Raw genomic sequence first — 27,730 nt, forward strand, 5'->3', positions numbered from 1 at the left:
ACTATTAGAAAATTTGTTTTTAATTTTCATTATTATTCATACTTACCTAGTACTAGCACAACAAAAGTTACCTCCCAGCCACCCCAAGGGAGGTCTTCCTTGATTCTGGACTTTGAATTGATAACAAGAATATACGGTCTGCCCATGCACAGGTGTAGGTTATACATCCGGTAAGGGGAGATAATTGTGTAATGTAGGTTATGACCAGGGTCATATAGCATTGGTGTTGTGCTAGTACTAGGTAAGTATAAATAATAATGAAAATTAGAAACAAATTTTCTAATTATAAAGTGCTTTGGGTGGGTTTTTTTTAACTTTCTATTATTTTTGGTACAAATTTACAGGGTGTATACTACCAAATCAAATCCCATAGACAACAATAGTAACATATGTGGCTAAAACTCCTACCTGCAATGTATCAATCGACATAAACGTAATGGATATAAATACTACTACCCTTCACCCATAAAGTGAATCAGAAAAAATTGGGGGTCAAGATGCTCATTTCTGAGATAATGGGTAGCTTCTATGACTACCCTAGTTCCGCACAAAATTCGAGTACTTGTTTTTACAGGTACCCTAAACATGTTTCAAGCACAAGGCTACTTGACACAGTGGTACTAGATGAAATAAAATTGCATACATTTTTTACCCAGATGAACCATTTTATTTTTACAACCAACACACTCACATTTATCACTAATCACAGGACTTGTGGTGTTCACTTCTCTATCAAAAGTTGGGTGCACCTCAGACTTTGACCCAGCCAGAAATGTTTTGGTTTAGTACTACCTACAATACATACAATAGGATTTTTAACAATGGCTAGTGGATTCTGAAAAGCACTGATCCCATGGTTAGTGGATTTTTAGACAATTCTAGAAGCCCTATGGATATGGAATATTGTCGGTGGCTGTATTAAGTTTAGCTTGGATAGTATTGGGATAGGTTACCACCTAGGAATATTAAACCCGCGATTGCGGTGGGTCCTACCGACAATAAAATGGGCGGAGCTTCAAGCCAGAGATAATGATCACGTGATCTAAGTCTAGCGACAAGGTCAGTCTATGAGTTATAATTAAACAAATACACGTGGCCTCAGAGAAAGAAAGCTGTACTCACGCAACGTTAGAATGAAGAACCACATTCCCGGGGTTTTTTTTTTTTTATCATTTAGATTAGAAATAAATATGATCTACAACAGAATCCCAAATATCTCGTGCAAAGTTGCGAGTCTTCGGTTTTAGATTTTTTTTACCAACTGTTCTGCGTGGACAACGCGGATCTTCATAAAATGTCACCGAGGTAAAATCGCGACCAATGTTTTCATTCCAGTCTAAGATGGCTAGGTTACTTCTTCGTTTATATTCCTTGTCAGAGAAGGAAATGCGTTTGTCATGGTATACCAAACAAGCATTGTTGAATGATTCCACATAGTGTGTATCGACACATGTGACGTAGTCTTCCGGTGTTTTGTATATGACAAGTCGCTTGATTGCGCAATCGAAAAGTTTGATAGCGATCGGGTCTCGCAATATGATTTTGCTGGGCTCGTAGTTTTTATCAGTTTTGCATCTTGGTTCAGGCAAACAGTTATCGTGTATATTTTGATAATGTAAAACTATATTGTCAAGAAGACTTCTCAGTTTTTCTGACGATCCACCACAATATTTCATGGCGTAATAACAATGCGTTTTCACCGATGCCGCTTTGTCAGACAATTCACCGTGCCATCTCACAGCATGGAACTTAACAGGGCCAGTGCAGACTTTTTTCATTTCTTTACTAATTCCCTTTGTTGCATGCCATGTGTCATTTGCGTTAGTAACACCAACACGGTTTTCTGACAAGTATTTATTTATGGTGACATTTCGGTCGTGTCCGTGGATGTTGACATTGATTCCACATTTATCAAAGTGGTCGTATAATTTCTTTACACCGAATGTCTCATGTCTTTGGCTTACTGGATCGTCATCTTTGGAGATGACTGCCAGTCCTATGACCTTTTTTGTTTCAAATCCAATGGCAACCACGTCAGAATGCCGTGCATTTTTTCGCCACCCATGCCTTGCGTCTGTCAATATCGTAATTCCTTTGAAGTCAGAATTAATATCAGAACATTGAAGTGTTGTGATAGCCGTTTCTTCGTCAACAGCATCTTTAATAGATTGATCAGCGATGTTATTTGTTTTGCAGCAGTATAAATCTAAAAATCTACTGACAAAAGTCTCTGATAACTGACCAAATCCTGCAGATGTGACAAAACGTTCATACTGTGAATATCGCAAACCAGACACAAAAAGTGCATGCAAGATGCGGAAATTTGCCAGGAATGATCCACCCGGCAAACGAGGTGATGTGTCCACTTTCATGCTGTGTTGATTCTCACAGTGCAACGAAATTTTTCCTGTGTGCCCTGAGTATTCTATGGTTTCAATTTCCATGTGTTTCGAACATTCATGGGCATGCACCTGTAATCCGACACAAAGATTTTGTATTGCCGATTCAGTAATGAGACACATCTTTTCTGTACTCTGTTCCTTTGGACATGGTAAATATGTTGAAAATTTGTGAGCGGTTCCCAAATCATGTGCATCGGTGTTGCTTGGTGGCAATGCATGTTGTTGAAGATAAAAATCAAAAACCTCGTGTAGAATTGTGCTGTTGCTTGTATTTGAAACCCTGTCATCCAATAATAGTTTTGCGCGATCTATTTTGTTGAAGAGCAAAGTTTTGTCATCATTAAGATTGGGCATAGAATCGAATATTTCCTGTCACCAGAGGAACGTCTTTTAATTTTCTTCGTTTATTTCTTATTCGCATCTCATCACCCTCATCTGACTTTCTTTTCTTTCTTCCGAATTCTTGTCTGTTTTCGTCTTTTATACGCTGCATTTTCGATCTTTAAATAAGCAAGCTTCTAATTCGGAATATGTTCACATTGAAGAAACGTGTTGATTATTTTTAAAAAGGCGCCACAAATACAGGTTGGTGTTAATATTTAGTTTAGTCCATTTTTCTAAAGGGCGAATTTTCTTATCTACTAACAAGATACATATGAGAAAACGACAATATTATTTTATTTAATAATGCACAGTGAAATTAAACGTAGTATATATACATGCATATATTTGTTTTTATTGTGACACTGAACTCACATTATTCGAGTCAGAATATAAGATAACGGAAGAGAGTTTTAGTAGCTTTGTCTCCTTTACAGCGGAATGTCGCACATTCCTGGTAATTAAATTATCGGGGCTATTGTTTTAGTTTCCATCAAAAGTGCGCCAACGTTTGCTGACAAATCATGAGTGAAAAAAGGGAATTATGTTTTAAAATAACCAAGGATCAAGCGGAAGCTCTATTGGCATTCTGTCACTTTAGCAATTTTGATTTAGACAATGATGTTATAAAAAATGAATGGTCAGTTTGTGAGGACGAAGGTAGTGCTCACTTTGAAGAAGCGTCGGACGCGCACCGGTTGACAGCACCGGACCGGATTGCTAAAAATACCTGTTCTGGCTCTCGCGAAAGTTCGCTGAGAATTCTCGAACAAAGTGATGGACACGGCAGAACCTCGGCCAGACAACACAGCACACCTACTGACGATGAATGTTCATCTTGTTTTTGTGTGCCATGTGTCACGTCCGATAGACAGAATTGGTTAGGAAATGGCGCCGCACCCCATATTCGTAATGCTGGTTTACGGAAAGAACGTTATAAAAAATTCTGGAAAATGTTGTCTCGCCGAGGCGCATAGCTTGATGCCCGATATCAACAGAGCAAAATGCGATCTTTAGATAGAGGTACCACCCAGGAAAATGTCTGGACACTGAGAGAAATGATGCCGCACTGTGTTCTGTCGTTGGTCAGGTCATTATACCCAAACCCCGATGGTATATCGTATATGGGGCATAAGTGGCAATAAACGGTGAGTAGACACCTGTAAAGGCATTATTATTAAATGTATTTTGCAAATAACACGTTTGCTACCTTGCAAGTGAGGGGCAAAAATACTATTATTCCACGTGGCCCGTTCCACGTGCGCCTTGTTACTCATGGTTGTCATGTGACATAAACAAGCTACGTCACATGTCCATATACGACTATTCAATTCTACGCTTCAGAGTTATAAGTTCCAGTTTACCTCTAATTACAATAGCTTTGTATAGAAATTAAAAGCATTCTTTATTTCTCTTACATTTATCTACAAGCGGATCAAATTTGGAGTTATAATATGTTCTAATTGTTCCATAAATATTAAAAATGTACCCCCAATAAAGCTGTGTCTTCAAACTCAAACTTTCAAACATTTTGGATTTAAGCTCCGCCCACTCCTATTTATATCGACGGCGCCGGTTTAACTGTGTATTGTAGAAATCTTCATTGTTCCATGATTGGTATGTCAAAAGCCTTAGCCTGTGTTGCCATGCAATAAAAACAATTCATTTTCTCATTTAAAGGAATAGCCTATGTGAAAGTATAGAGATTCGTCTCACAGGGGGCATCAATATTGATATGAATAGAGATCAAGTGAAAATCACCACAGTAACCTTTCTATACTATTGGTCATATAAGCCTAGTTTTACTTACCAATTTGTATCACATTCAGTAAATACTGGGCTTCTGATGGGCATACCATGTACCTTACTGGTACTCTTGTTGATCATTTTAAATAATGCTCAATGTTTGAAATCATGTCATCATGTCATTGAAAATGCTTCACCCCTCCCCCGGCCTAGAAATGTTCTTCATGAATTTAGCTAGGGTTTCCAAATGTCCTAAACATACAGCTCAGATATCTGGGTTTGCAGGACAGCATATTTGAAACTTAATTATATTAAAGCATTAAGATAAATTATAATGATATAAAATGAAATGAGCCAGTGTGTCGATGTGTCATAATACATTTTTAACCATACACAGATTAAACTGTGATTTTATTTTCTGCGATGCATAATGATTTTACAAATTATACATATCCACATATTTTCTTATTCTTTTAGGTATACCATACATAACTGACTGTGTAATGGCAGAAATCGAAAAGCTTGGAAGTAAATACAGAGTTGCTCTTCGGTAAGAGATGAGTTTTCAGTGATGGTAAACTATAGATAATAACTGTCACAAGTATTTCTTTTATTTTTATATTGAAAAAAGTAAAGTTTGTTTTATTTAACGACGCCGCTAGAGCACATTGATTTTTTACCTTATCATCGGCTATTGGACGTCAAACATATGGTCATTCTGACACTGTTTTCAGAGGAAACCCGCTGTCGCCACATAGGCTACTCTTTTTACGACAGGCAGCAAGGGATCTTTTATTTGTGCTTCCCACAGGCAGGATAGCACAAACCATGGCCTTTTTTGAACCAGTTATGGATCACTGGTCAGTGCAAGTGGTTTACACCTACCCACTGAGCCTTGCGGAGCACTCACTCAGGATTTGGAGTCGATATCTCGATTAAAAATCCCATGCCTCGACTGGGATCCGAACCCAGTACCTACCAGCCTGTAGACCGATGGCCTGCCACGACGCCACCAAGGCCGTTTTCACCATCACTTTAGTTTTGCATTTACCGTAGTTTGACACCCAATAGCCAATATATTTTTCGTGCTGGAGTGTCATTGAACATCTTTTCTATTCTATTTTAAGTATTTCTTTTTTGCTATGATTAGAGTGACTTAGTATTCTACCTAATACAAATATAACAAATATATACAGAAATAACCTGAAAAGCAAAAAAAAAAAAAAAAAAAAAGGTTGGTTACCATATATTATTGTTTGTTGGTCAACTTTGTGAAAAGACCTGAATTAAATTGTATTTTTATTAAATGGTTTAGTAATATTGTCATCATAAAATATGTATTTGGTGGCGAAATTATCCAGATAGGGATAAACTGGTAGTACTAAGTAGGGCCAATTTGACATGAGACAGAATGTTTGGTATCACTGAAAATGCGGATCAGACCTGCTATTCGTGATCGTCATGTGTGCACTGCTTTCTCACGGAGCCGTTCAACAATTAAGCAATTCTGCGACGTTTTGCGTCATTGGAACTGTACGCATTATTGAACACATCAATTAACCTGTTTAGTCCCACCAGCCTCGGTGGTGTAGTGGTTATGCCATCAGACTTGTAGGTATTGGGTTTGTATCCCACCTGAGGCAATGGGGGATTTTTCATGCCAGTATCAGCTCCAACCCAGAGTGAGTGTACCGCTAGGCTCAATGGGTAGGTGTAAAGCCACATCCACTGGGTTTCAACCACTTTGTTTATGGGTGTGTCTCCCAAGTGTATGACCACACATGGGGGATGATTACCCGGCATGCATCGAGATAGTTGGCCTCAGATTACAGTTATCTTTCGATTTGGTTGTCCAAAATCCGGAAATTTGACCGCGAAAGTAGTCTGCTGTTTGACTGTGATTATTTCATGGCAGACAGCTATGAAGTGGCAACTATTTGACTGAAATGACAGGGGAGAGCATGTAGTTTGTAAACATGTGTAACTTGTTGACATTGAAGACTTGTTTGTGGTAATTCCAGCCCATACAAAAGTAGTGCTTTTTGTGTAAAATGGGTGTACTCCGGCCTGGTTTAGAGGGTGTGTTTGTTTAAACCAATATGCTGGGAGAAAGAGCTGGACAACAGGGGTTGTCCTTTTCAGGGTATGTGTCCCCCAGGCAGGCAAAGGTGCATACAAAAATCCACGGGCCTACTGATATTAATAAAAATGTTATAGCCACTAAGGCTCTATAGAAACATTGTGGTTGGAGGCCTGATATAGTTCACACATTACACGGGTTAAATACTTGATTCTGTTGAATGTATTATAGCCAGAGAGGTGAAATTACACAGACTGATTGTGAATACCACAAGGAATATAAACACTCATTTATATATTTTCTAAATATTTTATTAAATTAAAAAACTTTAATTTTTTTTTTATTAAAACTTAAAATTAAAATGTTCAACTTTTAAATTTCAATATCCTCCAAAATAGCATAAAATGACCTCTGATGTTGTTGCAATATTTTTTTAACAGTTTTGAGCTAATAATTTGGTAAAAAAATAAAGAGCAAAAGTTGGATTTTGTTGATCAATATTGAGATTTTTTATTTTTTATCAATATTGAATTTTAATGAGTTTCTCAATTATTGCAATTGGACAGAAGATCTAAATATAATGAATATATCACTACTAAATGTAATTAAACACTTTAAATAAATACTATACAGTTTTTAACAAGATTAAGTACTCTAATAATACATTTCACCAACATTTATGTAAATTACACACTTCAGTCATTTTTCAAAAATGGTCTTTTATCCTTAGAAAATCTAATCAGCTAATATTCTATGCTGTCAGAATGTATTTATTATGTTCAGTAATCAGATGCTGGTACACTTGTCAAGTTTATTGTAGAAAATTTGCCAGAAAGGTTAACATTTGGCTTGTAAAACATATGGCAGAATAATCCATAATGCATATTCAGTGGTCATTACTACAAACATCCTTCCAATCAAGAAATACTACACTGAGGTCTCCAAGAAACTGGCACATGATTACGCTCGTTACAGTTATTACTGGAAACTGAAAAATATGGTGCAAGTACCTATTGGTAGGATTTATATCAGCATTTTGTGCCAGAATCTTCATTTTTAAAGTTGTCAACAAAAAACATAGTATGGTGTATACCTAAGTAACATCTGTTGGGCATATTCATATTAATATGCATTTAGATGGGCTGTTTTGCCTTTTACCAAGTGGCTACATGTCTAATACAGTAAATGAAGTAGATTCAATAAATATAGCAGGTCAAAATTGAATCTGAGGCCTATCATGTCTAATTTTCCCTCAAATTAGTGTATAAAAATTTGCTGCAAATATCCCCAATTTTGTGACTTTCACCATCCCTCTGACACATTTCTAATAAGGTACCATGAATTCAGTCACCATATCTTTAATAAGCCTCCAATTATATCTAAAATGCAAAATTTTACAGATACAAATTTTAATTTTGTTCAAAAATTTGAATTTAAGTTTAATATTTCATTAAAAATGAAGTAAAATCTAATGATTGATTTGTTTTCTTTAAATATTTCAAAATGTTTCCAAGACAACACTGTGTAGATAGAACATATGTAGAAGAAAAAAGAGCTGTTTATTGTATGAAAGAATTCCAACATTTGATAAAGTTGTTACATTTTTAAGTTGGTGTCCCTCAAGTTTCCATTGCTAAAATTGGCCATGGCAAGGCACTGTGGTAGGTGTTTTAACACAGCCTTTATATGCTCTCATTTTAAAGGTGACATCTTGATACTTACTGAGCATTGCTTTAATATGTATATCATTGGAATGCATTAGTGTGAGCCAGTTTTTAAGGGAAAAAATTGACTGATAGGCCTCAGATTACAGTTATCTTCCCATTTGGTTGTCCAAAATCCGGAAATTTGACCACGCAAGTAGTCTGCTGTTTGACTGTGATTATTTCATGGCAGACAGCTATGAAGTGGCAACTATTTGACTGAAGTGACAGGGGATAGCATGTAGTTTGTAAACATGTATAACTTGTTGACATTGAAGACTTGTTTGTGGTAATTCCGGCCCATGCAAAAGTAGTGCTTTTTGTGTAAAATGGGTGTACTCCGGCCTGGTTTAGAGGGTGTGTTTGTTTAAACCAATATGCTGGGAGAAAGAGCTGGACAACAGGGGTTGTCCTTTTCAGGGTATGTGTTCCCCAGGCAGTACATACAAAAATCCACGGGCCTGCTGATATTAATACAAATGTTATAGCCACTAAGGCTATATAGAAATATACAGCGAAATTAATTGTGGTCTGAGGCCTGATATCAACTGACAACAAGCGTGGAGCATGGCCCTGTCAAGTAGTCCAATATACCAAAATGGAAATACTGCGGCTTCACCATTCATCTCATCATCATCCATGTTTGTAATGTCCAAAACAAAAAAAAGTCTTTGTCTCTGTGTTAAATGTTTGGGACGTTTTATTAATTTTTTTTAAATAAAAACATTTTTTTCAGTTCTAAGTGTTTTAGTTGAGATGAACTCAAAGCATAGTTTTGCAGCATTGATTTACCCAACATGTATAGTTATCTAAATCTGGCTAAACATTACATGCATGTACCATTACAAGTATATCTTCCTAAGATATGTCAACAAAGTTGCAGCAAACTTGAACAGTGAAAACAGTCGACCTCTGGATTAGGGTGCTAAAACCCATTTATGTGCGATGAATCGTGTCACTTTTTGCTGGACTATTAGACAATTACTCTGTCTTGCCTATGGAGCATTTCATGGTATTTGTCTGCGACTGAGAAAATAAAAAGCATTACATTTACATGGAAGCTTTAGATCATATGAAAGTAAACATAAGGGTCTTGAATATATAAAATGTAGACATGTACACTATACCAGGGAGACTTTGTAAGGATTTTTTTGACAAAACATAAAAAAAATTGACGGATGTGACATTTAGGTGTTTTTAATATCTTTATAAAAAAAATCCACAATTAAAAAAATCTTTACCATAGGCACAGAAACCTTCATACCCTTGTAACTTGTGCATAAAATATTTGGTCAAGAATTATGTAATTAGTTAATTGATTTTTATAATTAATTTGAAATGTCACGTTTGTCACATTTTTGATAATAAAAGTCTATTTGTCTCTCAACGTTATAAAGTTAAAAGAGAAACCTCATGTATTTTCCTACTTCTTTATCTGTTTTAAAATATTGTGAATTTAATTTTGAAGAATTTCATGTGAAATTGATGAAATTTGAAAATAATTTTTGTGAAGGGTGTGCCAAGATTTTGATTGATTAAACATATGTATTGTTTTTAGTCAAATTATTCATTGCAAAAGTGTGTGATTTCATAAACTTAGAATTTTTAGAGATTTCTACTCATTTTAATTTTACTTTATATTATAGTATGACTTTTCCAGAAAATTAGGTCTGAATAATAAATTTTAGCCACTGTAGGAGATATTCTACTAGTATAATATATAGTTATGATTTGTTGTACATTACAAAGTTTAATCAGATGTCATCATTATGTTTTGTATCAAGCTTTCTGTCATTTTATGAGGTAACTTTGAATCTTGACAAAATATCATGTGCGTCACGGTACCTTCATTGATTAATAATTGATTATTAAATTATATCAACTATTTATTTTCTCTGCAATGCCATCATAAAACAGTATAGTGACCTAACAAAATAATTACTGGAATATGGAATAGAAGATATAGGAGAGCAGAGTTTATAGGTTGAACTGCACAAAAATTTCTTGCGTCCAAATAATGTCACGTCTGTCACACTCATTAATATGTAAATTTACCCAAAATACAAGTACCAAACTTTTTGTTTTCTTGGGTGAAGTAAACATCTCTTACATGGTTTCTATTAATACAAAATGTAAAAAAAAAAATATGCAGAAGTTTCCATGGAAACATAGTTTTATGGTGTCAAAATGTCAAGTCCGTCACAAAAAATTACCATGAAATGCCCACTAAGATGAATTGTGCTCCAGTTATTTTATAAATGTATTATAAGTTTGATCTTTGTTTGTTTTAATAGCGTGTCACACATAGCTTGCTGGACTATTGCTGGACAAAACAAAGCAGTAAATGTGAATTTTTTTGCATTAATATTACGATTGATTCAGAAACCACGTAAAAACAAATATGAAATTTGATGTGACAGCAATATCATTTCCACTTTGTGTTGACTTTACTGCAGTACATGCCATCCACAACTTGAAGCTGTACATAATTTGTTTTAGATGTTTTGCAATTTTTGAGATACTAAAACTCTTAATTATAATTATTTAATGGACATTTGTTCAAATTAATGAACAAATGGTAGTCTAGTAGACAGTGTCTGCATATTCAGTACTCTACATTTATTTTATACAATAGAATTTGCAAGGCCCTATGCTAATTCACAACCTTTTTTTAATTAAAATTTCAATGAAGTAGGCTTTATTTCCAATTTGAATTTAAAAGCACAAAAGAAGTGACACATTGTACATATCCTTAAAGATAAACAGTCTACATCATTCAAAAACTATCTAACAAACAAAATATATAATTCTCCGAAACTTGAAACATACAAATTATTATCCAACTCTGAGAATCATATGTTTGCTTTCTCTTTCATTTTTAAATGGGAATCTGTCCCCTTAACCAGTGTACTCATACAATGGTTGAAATAAAGATTGTATTGTGTTGTTGTGTTGTGTTGTGTTGTATTGTATAGAATCAGGATTAGAAATATCTGGCCGCTACCCATCTCCTTACATAAGTGGATGGATTTTAGCAGATAGACCATCATTGGACAAAATATACAGTAGAGAAATCATTTGAATCCCTTTCTTAATAAAGTCATTGGTTATCGGGTGCAATAATATGGTACATACACCAAAAAGTTATATTTTCTCTGTGACAAAATATGAAAATATTTTTACCATTCAAGTGTGACTTCTATAGTAATAAACATACATAATATATAAGTGGTAGCAGTACATATGCCACATTTCCAGAGCTAGTGTTCCTCACAATTTTAATATGCTTTTTATTTATTGCTTTCTTCAGAATTGCCAAAGACCCACGATTTGTACGCTTGCCATGTTTGCATAAAGGAACATATGCCGATGACTGTTTGGTCCAACGAATCACACAAGTAAAACATATTTGATTTTACTCTCATAATTTCATAGTTTCAAGTATGCTAAAGTTGTCACCTATCTTAAGTAGCCACCTTACTTAAATGGCCACATTTTATAGTCCGTCAATTTCTAAAAAACGATTTGACTACATTTTTCTGCAGTATTGATTTAATAATTAAACTTCCATTATAATCATTGCAGTTTAAAGGCATCATATTGTTCCAGCTGTAGCAATGTGAATCTGTTCATTTCTCGATTAATGTAGAAAGGACCATGTCAGGGATTGTCTCATCTGATGATATAACTTTATAGCCACTGTGGTAATTTGTATTAAATATGATCTGGTTTGTGTTTTTATTAATTAACATATTTCAAATTACATTTGGGATTGTCTTTACTTCTTTTAGGTTCATTGGGTATGAAAAAAAAATGCATACACAGCTTTGTCGTTTCACACAAGTTTGTGAATGTTTTTGGTTTTTTGCTGTTCATACCCAGATGTACCTAAAGAAAATAACAGAAAATCATCAAATAAGGTAGTTCTATTTGTATTTATTAATTGTTATAAATTTTATGCACCTAGAAATTACAATGTAATTAAGCACCACCACTTAGAAGTATTTGTCCATGCTGACTGGGTTTAAACCAGATATTGAGAGTTTTATCTCCATTTAGTTCATTATCATACATGTTCATGCATATTTACTGGGGTTTTTTATTTTCCCTTAGAATACATTAAATATTGATGTAATGACAGTCTTACTTGCCATCAATCTGTTTCAAGATCCTCTGTCTACAGAGAACATTAATTTTAGTGTTTGGCATCCAAGAAATGGTCACAATTACTTGTGAAGTATAAGTCACATGGTCAAAAGTAGGTGGTGCTTAATTATTTCCAGGTGTATACATGTGAACCTAATTGAATACAATTAATTTCAATTACAGCACAAATGTTACATTGTTGCTACTTGTGACAAAGATCTCAGACGGAGAATACGGAAGGTACCTGGAGTGCCAATTATGTACCTGTCCAAGGGGAAGTAAGTTGAAACATTGTGATATTGTCATTATTGAACGATATCTGTAAAGTAGGTTACTGTATCTTCTATGTTATGATATCTTTTCACTAGTCATTGATTTTACATAGGCACAATGAGAGGCAGGGGCCAGGATAACCATGAAACCATAAATTTAAATACTTGTTAATTGTTTTGCCAATAAAATATATCTGAATTATATTTCACTCATGCTTTATTAGTCAACTGGAGGGGACTATAGGTTTCATTTACGTCCTTCTGTCTGTCTGTTTGTAAATGCAAATGGTTTATTAAAAATGTTCTGAAATATGTGTGTGCTTTTAATCTGTAGCAGTATTAATTGTATTGTGGCTGACCATCTTTACTATTTGTACTATTTCAGATACTCTATTGAAAGGATGCCTGATGCATTTGGAGCTCCCAAAACATGATAGCTGTGCAAACTCACTTTTTAAAAGAAAATTTATTGTAGATGAATATTTTGTTACAAAAATACCTTTCCACTTGTTCCGAAATTTATGTATAAGAGTTCAAATTTGAAACAGGAAGTAAATGATATAATGAACGTTGATGTATTTTGCAGATGTCAAAACATGGCAAAACGTAACTAATAAATAACACTGAATGCCAAATAACACTCGGTACATTTGTTTTTTTACCAAATTATTTTAAATTATTTTTATTATTTTAGATAAGAAAAATAATTAAAAAGAATTACTGCAAATCAGGAACTAACATTTATAAAAGAAAGAAAAAAAAAGAAACGACACTTACAGTTATTACAAGTGCTCTTTGAAGTTAACCAGACTGTGTCTGTAATTATGTATTACGTAGCAAGGCTGTCCGCCATGTACGAACACCCACAACCAAAGACAAGATCAGTTCCTTCCGCTTAGTCGGCGATCTGTTCTGTAATTACCATCCAAAACAGCCGGGCTTCATCTAATTGTCCTGATTGACAATTCATTCGTCTTAAAATACTATGGGCAATGACAGTGATCAATCCACACGCGTCAAGTTTTAGAGGTGCATAATCTATTAAATCTTTATGGCGGGACCAAAGAATTAGGTTGAGAGATCGAGTGTTCGAAATTTGAGTTTTCGAAGGCCGTTATTGCTAGTTTGTATAGCAATCAGTCGGGACCATCGCTTCAGGTCGAGAGATTGAAATTTTCGAGAGATCAAAGGTGGAGTTATTGAAGTTTGACTGTATATGACTATTGTAGTTAGTACTGTGCAGATTTGCTATTAATCGATCACCATTTGTAATTATCATTTGACATCAGCGTAATGGAATTGCACTATATTGGACTGATTTTGAGACTGTCTTTTTGTTTAAAGGCTACCCAGTTGCTTTTTCCGTGTGGCTAAATGATACATATCTACATGGAACATCAAAAAGACTAACTGAATCACATACCGGTACTTCCATGATACTTGCAGAATCGTCAGTGCACTTTACTACAAACATTTTAATGCAAATGATCAAACACAATTTTAATACAACCAAAACTGAAAATATATAATATATATTCCAGCACTGTTGAAAAAAATTGTTGACTAAAACCAAAGGAACATTTATTTAATGACTTCTCATCACATTTTAAACTATGGCTATTTTTTGTCTTACAAAAGGTTACTCACCATCACTTAAGATCGTGATGTCATCATCAAAACATGGGACATTTTATATTTTATGTTTGCCTGTCTAATCCCAACAGCACTTTATTAAGGGTTTTTGGGAGTAGGTTTTTTTACCATTTCAGTTTAAAATTAAATGTCTCCTCCCCTTTTTATAGTATCATTACCTGAAGCAAAACAGAAGCACAACTAGATTTTTAAAATATACTTATGTATTAAATGTATTGTTTTTATAATATTACAGTACAACTGTGTCCGGTGTGTCAGCGCGTCCGTTGATTCGGCGCATGTCGTATTTTGCTTAAATATGCTTAGGAAGCTGTCATGTTGTCGGTGTTTTTAACAAATTAAAGTTCAAACCCTTTTTCAGTGAGTAATCAAGTATCAACATATTGATTGTTAAGGGTGCAATTAAAAAAATATATTAGAATTATCAATAATTATATCATAATTTCAAAATAAATCATTCACCTGTTTTCATGTATATAAACATGAAGTAGGTTAGCCTTATTGATATTAAGAATGTTAACACCAGTCTAAAAACACCTTTCCTGCATTTTTAAAATTATAGTGCATGGTATAAAATTTTATTTTTTATTTTTATTTAAATTGAAAAGGAAAACGCAGACAAATGCAAACAAAACGAAAGTTTTTCACCTTAATTGACAGTCATTCCTGTTCACAATTGTCACATTGTTACCAAAAAAAAGCGAAATAAGACCCATGCATGTGCACAATTTACTGAGAGAAAAAAATCCATGTGGCTAGGCATCTTAGCCATGCATGACAAAGAACATGTATGCATCTGCGATTCCGAAACTGATCATGAAATGGGTCATGTGTGATCATTCATTTTCATGGTAATATTTTTAACAAGACAAAACAAAAAAGTACTAAAATAATCCTGGGACAATAGTGTACTGTTCATGGGCTACAAAATGAGGTCATGGGTGGTCAATAAATAGCGGGGTCAACGATCCACATCTACTGCGCTGAATCACAGGACATGCAAATCGTTTTGGATACAAGGGAGTGCTTATATTTATGCACCATTTTAAAATGTTTATTTACTACAGACATAAAACAATTTGTAGTGTATTTCAGATTATGCACTGCTTCAATGGTTAGAGACACATTTTATTAAGTATTTCACAGTGTTCACATAGAAAATGGTCCTTGAATGCTTAGGTGCGCCGATACACCGGACAGCACTGTATACATATATGCCTATAGGTTAGAGGGGTTCGAAAGAACTCATCAAAATTCGGAATCATGATTTTTCATCTAGAACTATGTAAATTTGTTCCATTTAAAATGCACCCTCCAAAAAGTTAAATGTTTGTTTGCTTTCTAGAGCTTATTGATTGATTAATTTTTGGCTATTGGATGTCAAACATTTGGTAATTCAGACATACATAGTCTTAGAAAACCTGCTACATTTTTCCATTATTAGCAAGAGATCTTTTATATGCACCATTCCATTACCTCTGATATACCAGTTTTTGGTGCACTGGCTGGAACAAGAAATAACCCAATGGGCCCAACGATTGGGATCAATCCTTGACCGGTTGTGTGTCAGGCGAGCGATTACCACTGTCTATTAAATCCCAGTGATGGAAAGAAGCAACGGATCACACACATAGTAACAGCAAATATACATTGTTGTATATATACACTCATATAATATCTTACATTTTCAGTGCAATGAAAGTATGTAATATTTTTCAGATCACATACTTTAACAATTTGATAACTTTGCAAATTGGATGTAAATTAATCGAGGTCACGACATGTTTATTGACATTTAAGCAAACGTACTAGGGTGACACTCTATAATTGACTATGCATTCATAGTCATCAAATAAAAACATTTCAATAGGAATTTTACACTGAAAGCTGTCCAGAGTTCAGAAAACAAAAAACATTATGCACTAGTTTATTTAGGAATAAAAATAATGTATTATGCTAGCCAGAGGCTCGCATATATAATACAATTTTTATTCTTAATATATGATATTGACGATACTGAAAGACAGTCAGGTAATAACCTCTCTCTCCGTCTCTATATGTATATGTATATGTATATGTATGTATGTATGTATGTATGTTCAATATGGTGTAAATGGTGACAATGCCTCTCAATCCATAGTGTCGGACATCGGTGATACTGGCAATCAGTTCGACACTGACATTCAGTCCAAGTTTGTATCAAATGTATCAAATAAAGACATTTCTACATTAGTGGTGAATAAAAATTTGATCCTCAGTTCCATGTTGTCTTATTTCTTTCGATCGGTGTATTATATTTATGTATGAATATGTTATAATGTGTATGTACTTAATTTACAAGCCCGTAGGAACACAGTGGCGACACAAGCATATTTTTGTGGTTTCTATATAGGCTAGAAAAGTAAATGTTCTGAGCCTCAAGTTGTCGGGAGCATTGCCCCCCCCCCCCCCCCCACATTTAGTTGGAATTGATCTAGGAGTTGTGAAGACTAGTAAACTGCACCCCGCTATGCTCAGGCACAAACTGGAGGTGCAATATAATAAATCTGAACAAAAACTGTTATCCGCGATCAAGACTGTATGTCTGCATAATGCAGAGTCGAATGGACATGCATCTGGCAGAATGGTGGTTGACACCATGAATATCTAGTGCCTTGTCTATAGGAGGACAGCCACTTCCAAGGATATCCTTAATTTACTGGACAATAGATCCTTGCTTTGTCACAAAGGAGACTGCCATTCTTAGACTAGTTTACTCAAATGATCATTGCATACATGTATATGAACACTATTCGGTTATAGTATACATTTTTGGAGATAGATAAGAAAAAAGAGTTTTAATTGTCTTATTTTTGTTCTTCTTTTGGACCTGTTGTAGCATTTAATTTGCACTCTCCAAAAATATGCACTGACTAGAATATGATCTAACATAATTTGACAGCACTAGACTGACAAAACCCAGCTTTGGTGTGTGCTGGACCTTAGTTTTTCAACAATGTGGTCCATAAACCCTGCCCTAAACTTACATGCCATTGACTCGATAACTAAAGTAGATATTTGTTAACATGAGGACCAAGTGCTGGGCATCTATGTAACTGGTACACGTATGGACCTATATGGCTTCATCTCACCAGAGAGAACTATATCCAGAAAACCAAGGAAGCTGTTAAAATTGCTTGTAAGAAGAACCTGATGATCCTTGCTGGGCAAACATGTCCAGAGGATCAGCGAATCCCAGTGTAGAACAGATTTATCTTCAACCAGATGCCAAACTCCGAAGATGCTGGGTATCTGCCCTTCTCAACACACCAGCCACAAAAGTTAACCACAGTGTTTGAAATCTTCAAACAGAACTAATCAGGGAGAAACTACTTGTTGAAAGATTATGGTAGTTATGGATCAAATGCTTTTTGTAAAAGCTACTTTGCATATTTTAAACATTCTTCTAAGGTGTCCATCATTTGGGTCCATGAATGTAACCACTGCAATTATGTTGTTGGGGTACATAAGAAACCATTACGAAATTAGTACTGTAAGGGGGATTTATAATGTGGGTGAAGGACAATGTTTAAGGCACCAGTGATTTGATCATCATTCTTAGCATGGTTGCAGATTTGAACAGAAATTCAATAGTGTCTTATAAAGTCCACTCTTAGGTGAGTTGATAACAATGTGGATATATTTAATAGAACACGTAATTCACAACAATAGAGAGCTATCCACATACTGGATGTCACACATACATGTGCTAGAGGATGTAATACATATGCTTGGCCTTCTGTGTGCTTTTCATTTTGGAAACTGGAATGTGCTCCTTAATGCCATAAGAACTATGATCTCATGGTGTTTCGCTTATGATAAGATCAACTATGCCAGGTACCTATATATAGCCCCAAACTTTGGTCTGGAGATCGAGCTACTCTCGATTCACTAATATCAAAACTTATATTAGCTCAGCCATTTATCTTTCGACCGACCGTTCAAAATTGCGCCAAATTTCCTCAATCAAAATTGCGCACCTTTTCTCTTTGGCATTAACGGCTCCATTCAAAATTCCATAGCACCACCACCACCACCCCACCCGCCTGCTACCGATTCTATCGAGCTGCTGGTGCTCCCTTGTACCCGCCAGTGCAGGTGATCCCTCCTCTCCTCTCCCCTCCCCCCACCTTTCCTGTCATGGACGGAGGAGCCGGCCAAGGCCGGCTCTTGTGCCCATGACAGGCGTGCGCTACAACAGCTTGTTCTGAATGACCACGTAAAACCCTATGACATGACATGACAGGTCTGGAGACGAATTTCCCAGAGATCAATCCTGATAAGAATTTAGCTTGAAACATGGCCTACTTCTCAGTGCATATGTCCAGCAAAAAACATTTTGGGTGGATTCCTGTTAACTAGACCACTGGGGTCACAATAAAGATACTCGGACCCCTGGAGGCAGAGCCTGAATGTTGGAGTTATCAAACAGTATTATTAACAGCTGAACCCAGCAGTACATCCCTAGGTCAGTTAAAAGGTAACAATCAAACTTCCATCATACTTACTGACCAAGAATAAAAAAAGACCAGGAAGCAGTTTCAGCAGTTGTTTTTGTCATCAAGGATAGGCCCATTCACAAAAAAGGGGCGGGACGTAGCCCAGTGGTAAAGCATTCGCTTGAATGCGGTCGGTCTGGGATTGATACCCGTCAGTGGGTCCATTGGGCTATATTTCGTTCCAGCCAGTTCAGACTGGTATATCAAAGATCGTGGTATGTGGTATCTTGTCTGTGGGATGGTGCAAATAAAAGATCCCTTGCTGCTAATCGTATAACTAAATAAAATGTGTTGTGTCGTTAAATAAAACATTTCCTTCCTTCCATTCACAGAAGTGTAGGACCTCATTAGCATTTCTACTGCAAAGGTAGCTCCCAGAGATATCACAACATTTGGACACATGAAAGCCTTTAAGTGTCAGAGACTAGAAAAAGACCTACCAGCAAACCAATTCCAAAACGTGATGAAAACTTAACATGATGTAGAAGTTTAGCATTATAAAAAGAAGTCCCCATAAAAGCAGGTCTTTGTTTTGTTGCATCCTTGACAATGACATAAACTCCAAATGAACAAGGACAAGGACACACACTCCAAATGGATGGTATTTTACCTCAATCCCTTGGACCATTACCGTGAGCTCTGTTCACACCTGATTTATTACTTCGAAAGACTAACAAAGCTACTTTAGCCACTAATTTGCCGCCAAAGGTAGGGCAAGTGCCTAGAAATCGGTGACCAGTTTCAGGAGACCCAGGACATTTGTTTTTAGTTGGGTCAGCAATAGATTCCCCCAGAGAACTAAAAATTCCAAAGTAAAGGCATTCACACGTCTCTTCTGTGTCATCAGTGCATCATACACTTAGGTCAGTGATCTCGGGTACATTCTATTTTGTGTGATGAAAGTTGAGGTAAACGGTCATCAGCCTCCAGGTTATAGACACTGCTTCAGACCTTGATGTGAAAAATATTGAGGGTAGTGTCTGGAGCAACAACCGAATGTGCAAAGTCCTATTAATTGGTAGAGGGTGGATGATTGAAAAGGAAGAAGGAGCTGCGGTTTTTCTGGATTGGCTGGCTTAAAACTGTCCAAAGATGTGTACACTGCCAAATTGTGTGTGTGTAGCAAATAGACACACTAAATAAATTACACTGATATATAGACTACTGGACTATAGGAAAAGTACAAATGAGGATGAGGGAAATGAATATGATTATCATATTTCTCCTTAACACTTTACATTGTTTACAATGGTTCATTCATTCATTTATACTATGTTCATGCTTTCGATAGACTGAGAGAGAGACCGAGATAAGAGACTGAGAATATCCAGCAAGAGAGAAAGACGTTTGGGGCCAACTCTCCATATCATATACATTGTTTATATGCTATCATCATGGATTAAAGAATATAATCGAGATCGAACTTGTGTAGTTTTTGTGTGAGCGTGCTTTATGCACTCGGCCACAAATGGCGTCGCCGACAGGATTGTCAACTGTCAAAGTTTTACAGAATTGTAAACAGACAGGATTGACAGATTTCAACTGGATTGTCAAGTAAAAGTAGTGAATCGACAAGACTGTCAAGTAACAGGATTGTGAATCAACAGGATTAAGTTCCAAAAGAAAGGTGCAAAATATTACAAGACTTTGAAACACTAACATCCGACAGAAGTGTATATAGTTGTTTTAACAGACTTACATATTTAATATGTTGAGGAACTATATACTTAGAAATGCAGATGGATGGGAAATGAAGATTGTTCATAAGAGATGAAGGGATATTTCGAGGAAAATAATATTCTACACATTATTAATTATGCATTTTGCACAGAGATACAAAGATATAATAAATGACGATAGGACAAAATCAGGAAAAATTATGCAAAATTCATCCATATAAACAGTTAAAATAAGGCAGTCATGTTGGACATGTGTACGTATATGGATGTAAGCAGTAAATATATTAGAAAACGAAAGAAAGCAACGGAATTCCATGTTGCGTGATTACGACATACATTTGTTTAAAACAATTCTGTAATTAAATGAACAGTACCGGCAATCTTTGTAATGAGAAGAAACGTTAATGAACATTACGAGGATGGAATCATTAACAACTGACTTATACAACCAGTACTTACAGAGGTGTGAAGTTTTTCAAAGGTGTGAACTTTTTCCGGAGTTGTGATGTTGCCTGGAGTTGTGAAGTTGCCAGAGGAGTAGAATGACAGGGAGATCAAAGAACATTGAAACAACAGTAGTGGAGAGACCAAATGTATTACTGAGGTTACAGTTGTGTGGTGGAGAAACATTGACACTGTCAGTATAATTAACAGACTGATTCAGTTATTGTGTTTTTAGTTGGTGTCCAGAGTTCAATTTACATGATACATTCTAGTGGACAGCGGTGATACACTAAATAGATTAAGAGCATCTGGTGAGAAAATAAATTAAAATAAAGGTTCTTATAAGGTATATATAAAAAACTGGCAAGGTTGACATGGATTTGTTTACATATTCTAGTTGTACACTTAGTATGATACATAGAAACCAATAGCAGTGGTTTACATCGACTTTAGTATAGATGGCAACATGTGGGTGACTTTTTGTATGCTTGGCATTGTAAGATCAGAATTTTAGCCCAAGTTAAAAAAATATATTTAAAAAACTGGGAAGGTTGACAGGGATTTGTTTACATATTCTAGTTGTACACTTAGTGTGATACATAGAAACCAATAGCAGTGGTTTCCCTCGACTTTAGTATAGATGGCAACATGGGGTGACTTTTCGTATGCTCGGCATTGTAAAATCGGAACTTTAGCCCAAGTTAAAAAAATATATTTAAAAAACTGGGAAGGTTGACAGGGATTTGTTTACATATTCTAGTTGTACACTTAGTGTGATACATAGAAAGCAATAGAAGTGGTTTCCATCGCCTTTAGTATAGATGGCAACATGGGGGTGACGTTTCGTATGCTCGGCGTTGTAAAATTGGAATTTTAGCCCAAGTTAAAAAAATATATTAAAAAACTGGAAAGGTTAACAGGGATTTGTTTATATATTCTAGTTATACACTTAGTTTGATACATAGAAACCAATAGCAGTGGTTTCCGTGGACTTTAGTATAGATGGCAACATGGGGGTGACGTTTCGTATGCTCGGCATTGTAAGATCAGAATTTTAGCCCAAGTTAAAAAAATATATTAAAAAAACTGGGAAGGTTGACAGGGATTTGTTTACATATTCTAGTTGTACACTTAGTATGATACATAGAAACCAATAGCAGTGGTTTCCATCGACTTTAGTATAGATGGCAACATGGGGGTGACGTTTCGTATGCTCGGCATTGTAAAATCGGAATTTTAGCCTAAGTTAGAGAAGTAAATTTGTAAAATTGGGAAGGTTGACAGGGATTTGTTTACATATTCTAGTTGTACACTTAGTGTGATACATAGAAACCAATAGCAGTGGTTTCCATCGACTTTAGTATAGATGGCAACATGTGGGTGACTTTTCGTATGCTTGGCATTGTAAGATCAGAATTTTAGCCCAAGTTAAAAAAAAATATATAAAAAAAACTGGGAAGGTTGACAGGGATTTGTTTACATATTCTAGTTGTACACTTAGTATGATACATAGAAACCAATAGCAGTGGTTTCCATCGACTTTAGTATAGATGGCAACATGTGGGTGACTTTTTGTATGCTTGGCATTGTAAGATCAGAATTTTAGCCCAAGTTAAAAAAATATATTTAAAAAACTGGGAAGGTTGACAGGGATTTGTTTACATATTCTAGTTGTACACATAGTGTGATACATAGAAACCAATAGCAGTGGTTTCCCTCGACTTTAGTATAGATGGCAACATGGGGGTGACTTTTCGTATGCTCGGCATTGTAAAATCGGAACTTTAGCCCAAGTTAAAAAAATATATTTAAAAAACTGGGAAGGTTGACAGGGATTTGTTTACATATTCTAGTTGTACACTTAGTGTGATACATAGAAAGCAATAGAAGTGGTTTCCATGGACTTGAGGATATATGGCAACATGGGGGTGACGTTTCGTATGCTCGACATTGTAAAATCGGAATTTTAGCCCAAGTTAAAGAAATATATTAAAACAACTGGGAAGGTTGACAGGGATTTGTTTACATATTCTAGTTGTACACTTAGTTTGATACATAGAAACCAATAGCAGTGGTTTCCCTCGACTTTAGTATAGATGGCAACATGGGGGTGACTTTTCGTATGCTCGGCATTGTAAAATCGGAACTTTAGCCCAAGTTAAAAAAATATATTTAAAAAACTGGGAAGGTTGACAGGGATTTGTTTACATATTCTAGTTGTACACTTAGTGTGATACATAGAAAGCAATAGAAGTGGTTTCCATCGCCTTTAGTATAGATGGCAACATGGGGGTGACGTTTCGTATGCTCGGCGTTGTAAAATTGGAATTTTAGCCCAAGTTAAAAAAATATATTAAAAAACTGGGAAGGTTGACAGGGATTTGTTTACATATTCTAGTTGTACACTTAGTTTGATACATAGAAACCAATAGCAGTGGTTTCCGTGGACTTTAGTATAGATGGCAACATGGGGGTGACGTTTCGTATGCTCGGCATTGTAAGATCAGAATTTTAGCCCAAGTTAAAAAAATATATAAAAAAAACTGGGAAGGTTGACAGGGATTTGTTTACATATTCTAGTTGTACACTTAGTATGATACATAGAAACCAATAGCAGTGGTTTCCATCGACTTTAGTATAGATGGCAACATGGGGGTGACGTTTCCTATGCTCGACATTGTAAAATCGGAATTTTAGCCCAAGTTAAAGAAATATATTAAAACAACTGGGAAGGTTGACAGGGATTTGTTTACATATTCTACTTGTACACTTAGTTTGATACATAGAAACCAATAGCAGTGGTTTCCATCGCCTTTAGTATAGATGGCAACATGGGGGTGACGTTTCGTATGCTCGGCGTTGTAAAATTGGAATTTTAGCCCAAGTTAAAAAAATATATTAAAAAACTGGAAAGGTTAACAGGGATTTGTTTACATGTTCTAGTTGTACACTTAGTGTGATACATAGAATGCAATAGAAGTGGTTTCCGTGGACTTTAGTATAGATGGCAACATCGGGGTGACTTTTCATATGCTCGGCATTGTAAAATCGGAATTTTAGCCTAAGTTAGAGAAGTAAATTTGTAAAATTGGGAAGGTTGACAGGGATTTGTTTACATATTCTAGTTGTACACTTAGTGTGATACATAGAAAGCAATAGAAGTGGTTTCCATGGACTTTAGTATAGATGGCAACATGGGGGTGACGTTTCGTATGCTCGACATTGTAAAATCGGAATTTTAGCCCAAGTTAAAAAAATATATTAAAAAAACTGGGAAGGTTGACAGGGATTTGTTTACATATTCTAGTTGTACACTTAGTTTGATACATAGAAACCAATAGCAGTGGTTTCCATCGACTTTAGTATAGATGGCAACATGGGGGTGACTTTTCGTATGCTCGGCATTGTAAGATCGGAATTTTAGCCCAAGTTAAAAAAATATATTTAAAAAACTGGGAAGGTTGACAGGGATTTGTTTACATATTCTAGTTGTACACTTAGTATGATACATAGAAACCAATAGCAGTGGTTTCCATCGACTTTAGTATAGATGGCAACATGGGGGTGACGTTTCCTATGCTCGACATTGTAAAATCGGAATTTTAGCCCAAGTTAAATAAAATATATTAAAAAACTAAGAAGGTTGACAGGGATTTGCTTACATATTCCAGTTATACACTTAGTTTGATACATAGAAACCAATAGCAGTGGTTTCCAGCGACTTTAGTATAGATGGCAACATGGGGGTGACGTTTCGTATGCTCGGCATTGTAAAATCAGAATTTTAGCCCAAGTTAAAAAAATATATTAAAAAAACTGGGAAGGTTGACAGGGATTTGTTTACATATTCTAGTTGTACACTTAGTGTGATACATAGAAACCAATAGCAGTGGTTTCCATCGACTTTAGTATAGATGGCAACATGGGGGTGACGTTTTGTATGCTCGGCATTGTAAAATCGGAATTTTAGCCCAAGTTAAAAAAATATATTAAAAAACTGGGAAGGTTGACAGGGATTTGTTTACATATTCTAGTTGTACACTTAGTGTGATACATAGAAACCAATAGCAGTGGTTTCCATCGACTTTAGTATAGATGGCAACATGGGGGTGACTTTTCGTATGCTCGGCATTGTAAAATCGGAATTTTAGCCCAAGTTAAAAAAATATATTAAAAAACTGGGAAGGTTGACAGGGATTTGTTTACATATTCTAGTTGTACACTTAGTAGTAGTTTGATACATAGAAACCAATAGCAGTGGTTTCCATCGACTTTAGTATAGATGGCAACATGGGGGTGACTTTTCGTATGCTCGGCATTGTAAAATCGGAATTTTAGCCCAAGTTAAAAAAATATATTTAAAAAACTGGGAAGGTTGACAGGGATTTGTTTACATATTCTAGTTGTACACTTAGTGTGATACATAGAAAGCAATAGCAGTGGTTTCCATCGACTTTAGTATAGATGGCAACATGGGGGTGACGTTTCGTATGCTCGGCATTGTAAAATCGGAATTTTAGCCCAAGTTAAAAAAATATATTTTAAAAAAAAACTGGGAAGGTTGACAGGGATTTGTTTACATATTCTAGTTGTACACTTAGTATGATACATAGAAACCAATAGCAGTGGTTTCCATCGACTTTAGTATAGATGGCAACATGGGGGTGACGTTTCGTATGCTCGGCATTGTAAGATCAGAATTTTAGCCCAAGTTAAAAAAAAATATATTAAAAAAACTGGGAAGGTTGACAGGGATTTGTTTACATATTCTAGTTGTACACTTAGTATGATACATAGAAACCAATAGCAGTGGTTTCCATCGACTTTAGTATAGATGGCAACATGGGGGTGACGTTTCGTATGCTCGGCATTGTAAAATCGGAATTTTAGCCCAAGTTAAAAAAATATATTTAAAAAACTGGGAAGGTTGACAGGGATTTGTTTACATATTCTAGTTGTACACTTAGTGTGATACATAGAAAGCAATAGAAGTGGTTTCCATCGACTTTAGTATAGATGGCAACATGGGGGTGACGTTTCGTATGCTCGGCATTGTAAAATTGGAATTTTAGCCCAAGTTAAAAAAATATATTAAAAAACTGGGAAGGTTGACAGGGATTTGTTTACATATTCTAGTTGTACACTTAGTGTGATACATAGAAACCAATAGCAGTGGTTTCCATGGACTTTAGTATAGATGGCAACATGGGGGTGACGTTTCGTATGCTCGGCATTGTAAAAAAATCGGAATTTTAGCCCAAGTTAAAAAAATATATAAAAAAACTGGGAAGGTTGACAGGGATTTGTTTACATATTCTAGTTGTACACTTAGTGTGATACATAGAAACCAATAGCAGTGGTTTCCATCGACTTTAGTATAGATGGCAACATGGGGGTGACTTTTCGTATGCTCGGCATTGTTTCGTATGCTCGGCATTGTAAAAGGTTGACAGGGATTTTTTAGCCCAAGTTGTAACTTATATACATAAAAACCAATGGGAACTTTAGTATAGATGGCAACAGGGATTTGTTTCATATTCTATTGTTGTACATTTTAGCCCAAGTGATACATAGAAACCAATAGCAGTGTTTTCAGGGATTTGTTTACTTTAGTATAGATGGCAACAATAGCAGTGGTTTGACTTTTTTCGTATGCAACATGGGGGGCTTTTCGTATGTAAATTGTAAAATCGGAATTTTAGCCCAAGTTAAAAAAATATATTACATAAAAAAACTGGGAAGGTTGACAGGGATTTGTTTACATATTCTAGTTGTACACTTAGTGTGATACATAGAAACCAATAGCAGTGGTTTCCATCGACTTTAGTATAGATGGCAACATGGGGGTGACTTTTCGTATGCTCGGCATTGTAAAATCGGAATTTTAGCCCAAGTTAAAAAAATATATTTAAAAAACTGGGAAGGTTGACAGGGATTTGTTTACATATTCTAGTTGTACACTTAGTGTGATACATAGAAACCAATAGCAGTGGTTTCCATCGACTTTAGTATAGATGGCAACATGGGGGTGACTTTTCGTATGCTCGGCATTGTAAAATCAGAATTTTAGCCCAAGTTAAAAAAATATATTAAAAAACTGGGAAGGTTGACAGGGATTTGTTTACATATTCTAGTTGTACACTTAGTGTGATACATAGAAACCAATAGCAGTGGTTTCCATCGACTTTAGTATAGATGGCAACATGGGGGTGACGTTTCGTATGCTCGGCATTGTAAAATCGGAATTTTAGCCCAAGTTAAAGAAATATATTAAAAAAACTGGGAAGGTTGACAGGGATTTGTTTACATATTCTAGTTGTACACTTAGTTTGATACATAGAAACCAATAGCAGTGGTTTCCATCGACTTTAGTATAGATGGCAACATGGGGGTGACTTTTCGTATGCTCGGCATTGTAAAATCGGAATTTTAGCCCAAGTTAAAAAAATATATTAAAAAAACTGGGAAGGTTGACAGGGATTTGTTTACATATTCTAGTTGTACACTTAGTGTGATACATAGAAACCAATAGCAGTGGTTTCCATCGACTTTAGTATAGATGGCAACATGGGGGTGACGTTTCGTATGCTCGGCATTGTAAAATCGGAATTTTAGCCCAAGTTAAAGAAATATATTAAAACAACTGGGAAGGTTGACAGGGATTTGCTTACATATTCTAGTTGTAC

The 27,730-nt window shown here is 35.5% G+C and overlaps 1 protein-coding gene and 1 long non-coding RNA gene across 9 annotated transcripts in view; one reads left to right on the forward strand and one right to left on the reverse strand.

The window, feature by feature from the left end:
- The window catches only part of LOC121370646 (rRNA-processing protein FCF1 homolog), a 66,310-nt gene extending 52,940 nt beyond the window's left edge, over nt 1-13,370 (forward strand). For all 8 annotated transcript variants that reach the window (XM_041496023.1, XM_041496021.1, XM_041496020.1 and 5 more), the window contains 4 exons: nt 5,007-5,079; nt 11,623-11,710; nt 12,642-12,736; nt 13,116-13,370. In XM_041496023.1, the coding sequence (XP_041351957.1) occupies nt 5,007-5,079; nt 11,623-11,710; nt 12,642-12,736; nt 13,116-13,164 (305 nt within the window). In that variant the 3' untranslated portion in view covers nt 13,165-13,370. The remainder of the gene's footprint in view (nt 1-5,006; nt 5,080-11,622; nt 11,711-12,641; nt 12,737-13,115) is intronic.
- Nucleotides 8,781-27,730, reverse strand: part of LOC121370647 — a 21,114-nt gene continuing 2,164 nt past the window's right edge. The window contains exon 3 of the long non-coding RNA XR_005957710.1: nt 8,781-9,338. This is a non-coding gene — a long non-coding RNA (uncharacterized LOC121370647). The remainder of the gene's footprint in view (nt 9,339-27,730) is intronic.

This window comes from Gigantopelta aegis, chromosome 4 (genome assembly GCF_016097555.1).
Source record: "Gigantopelta aegis isolate Gae_Host chromosome 4, Gae_host_genome, whole genome shotgun sequence".
Lineage (NCBI taxonomy): Eukaryota > Metazoa > Mollusca > Gastropoda > Neomphalida > Peltospiridae > Gigantopelta > Gigantopelta aegis.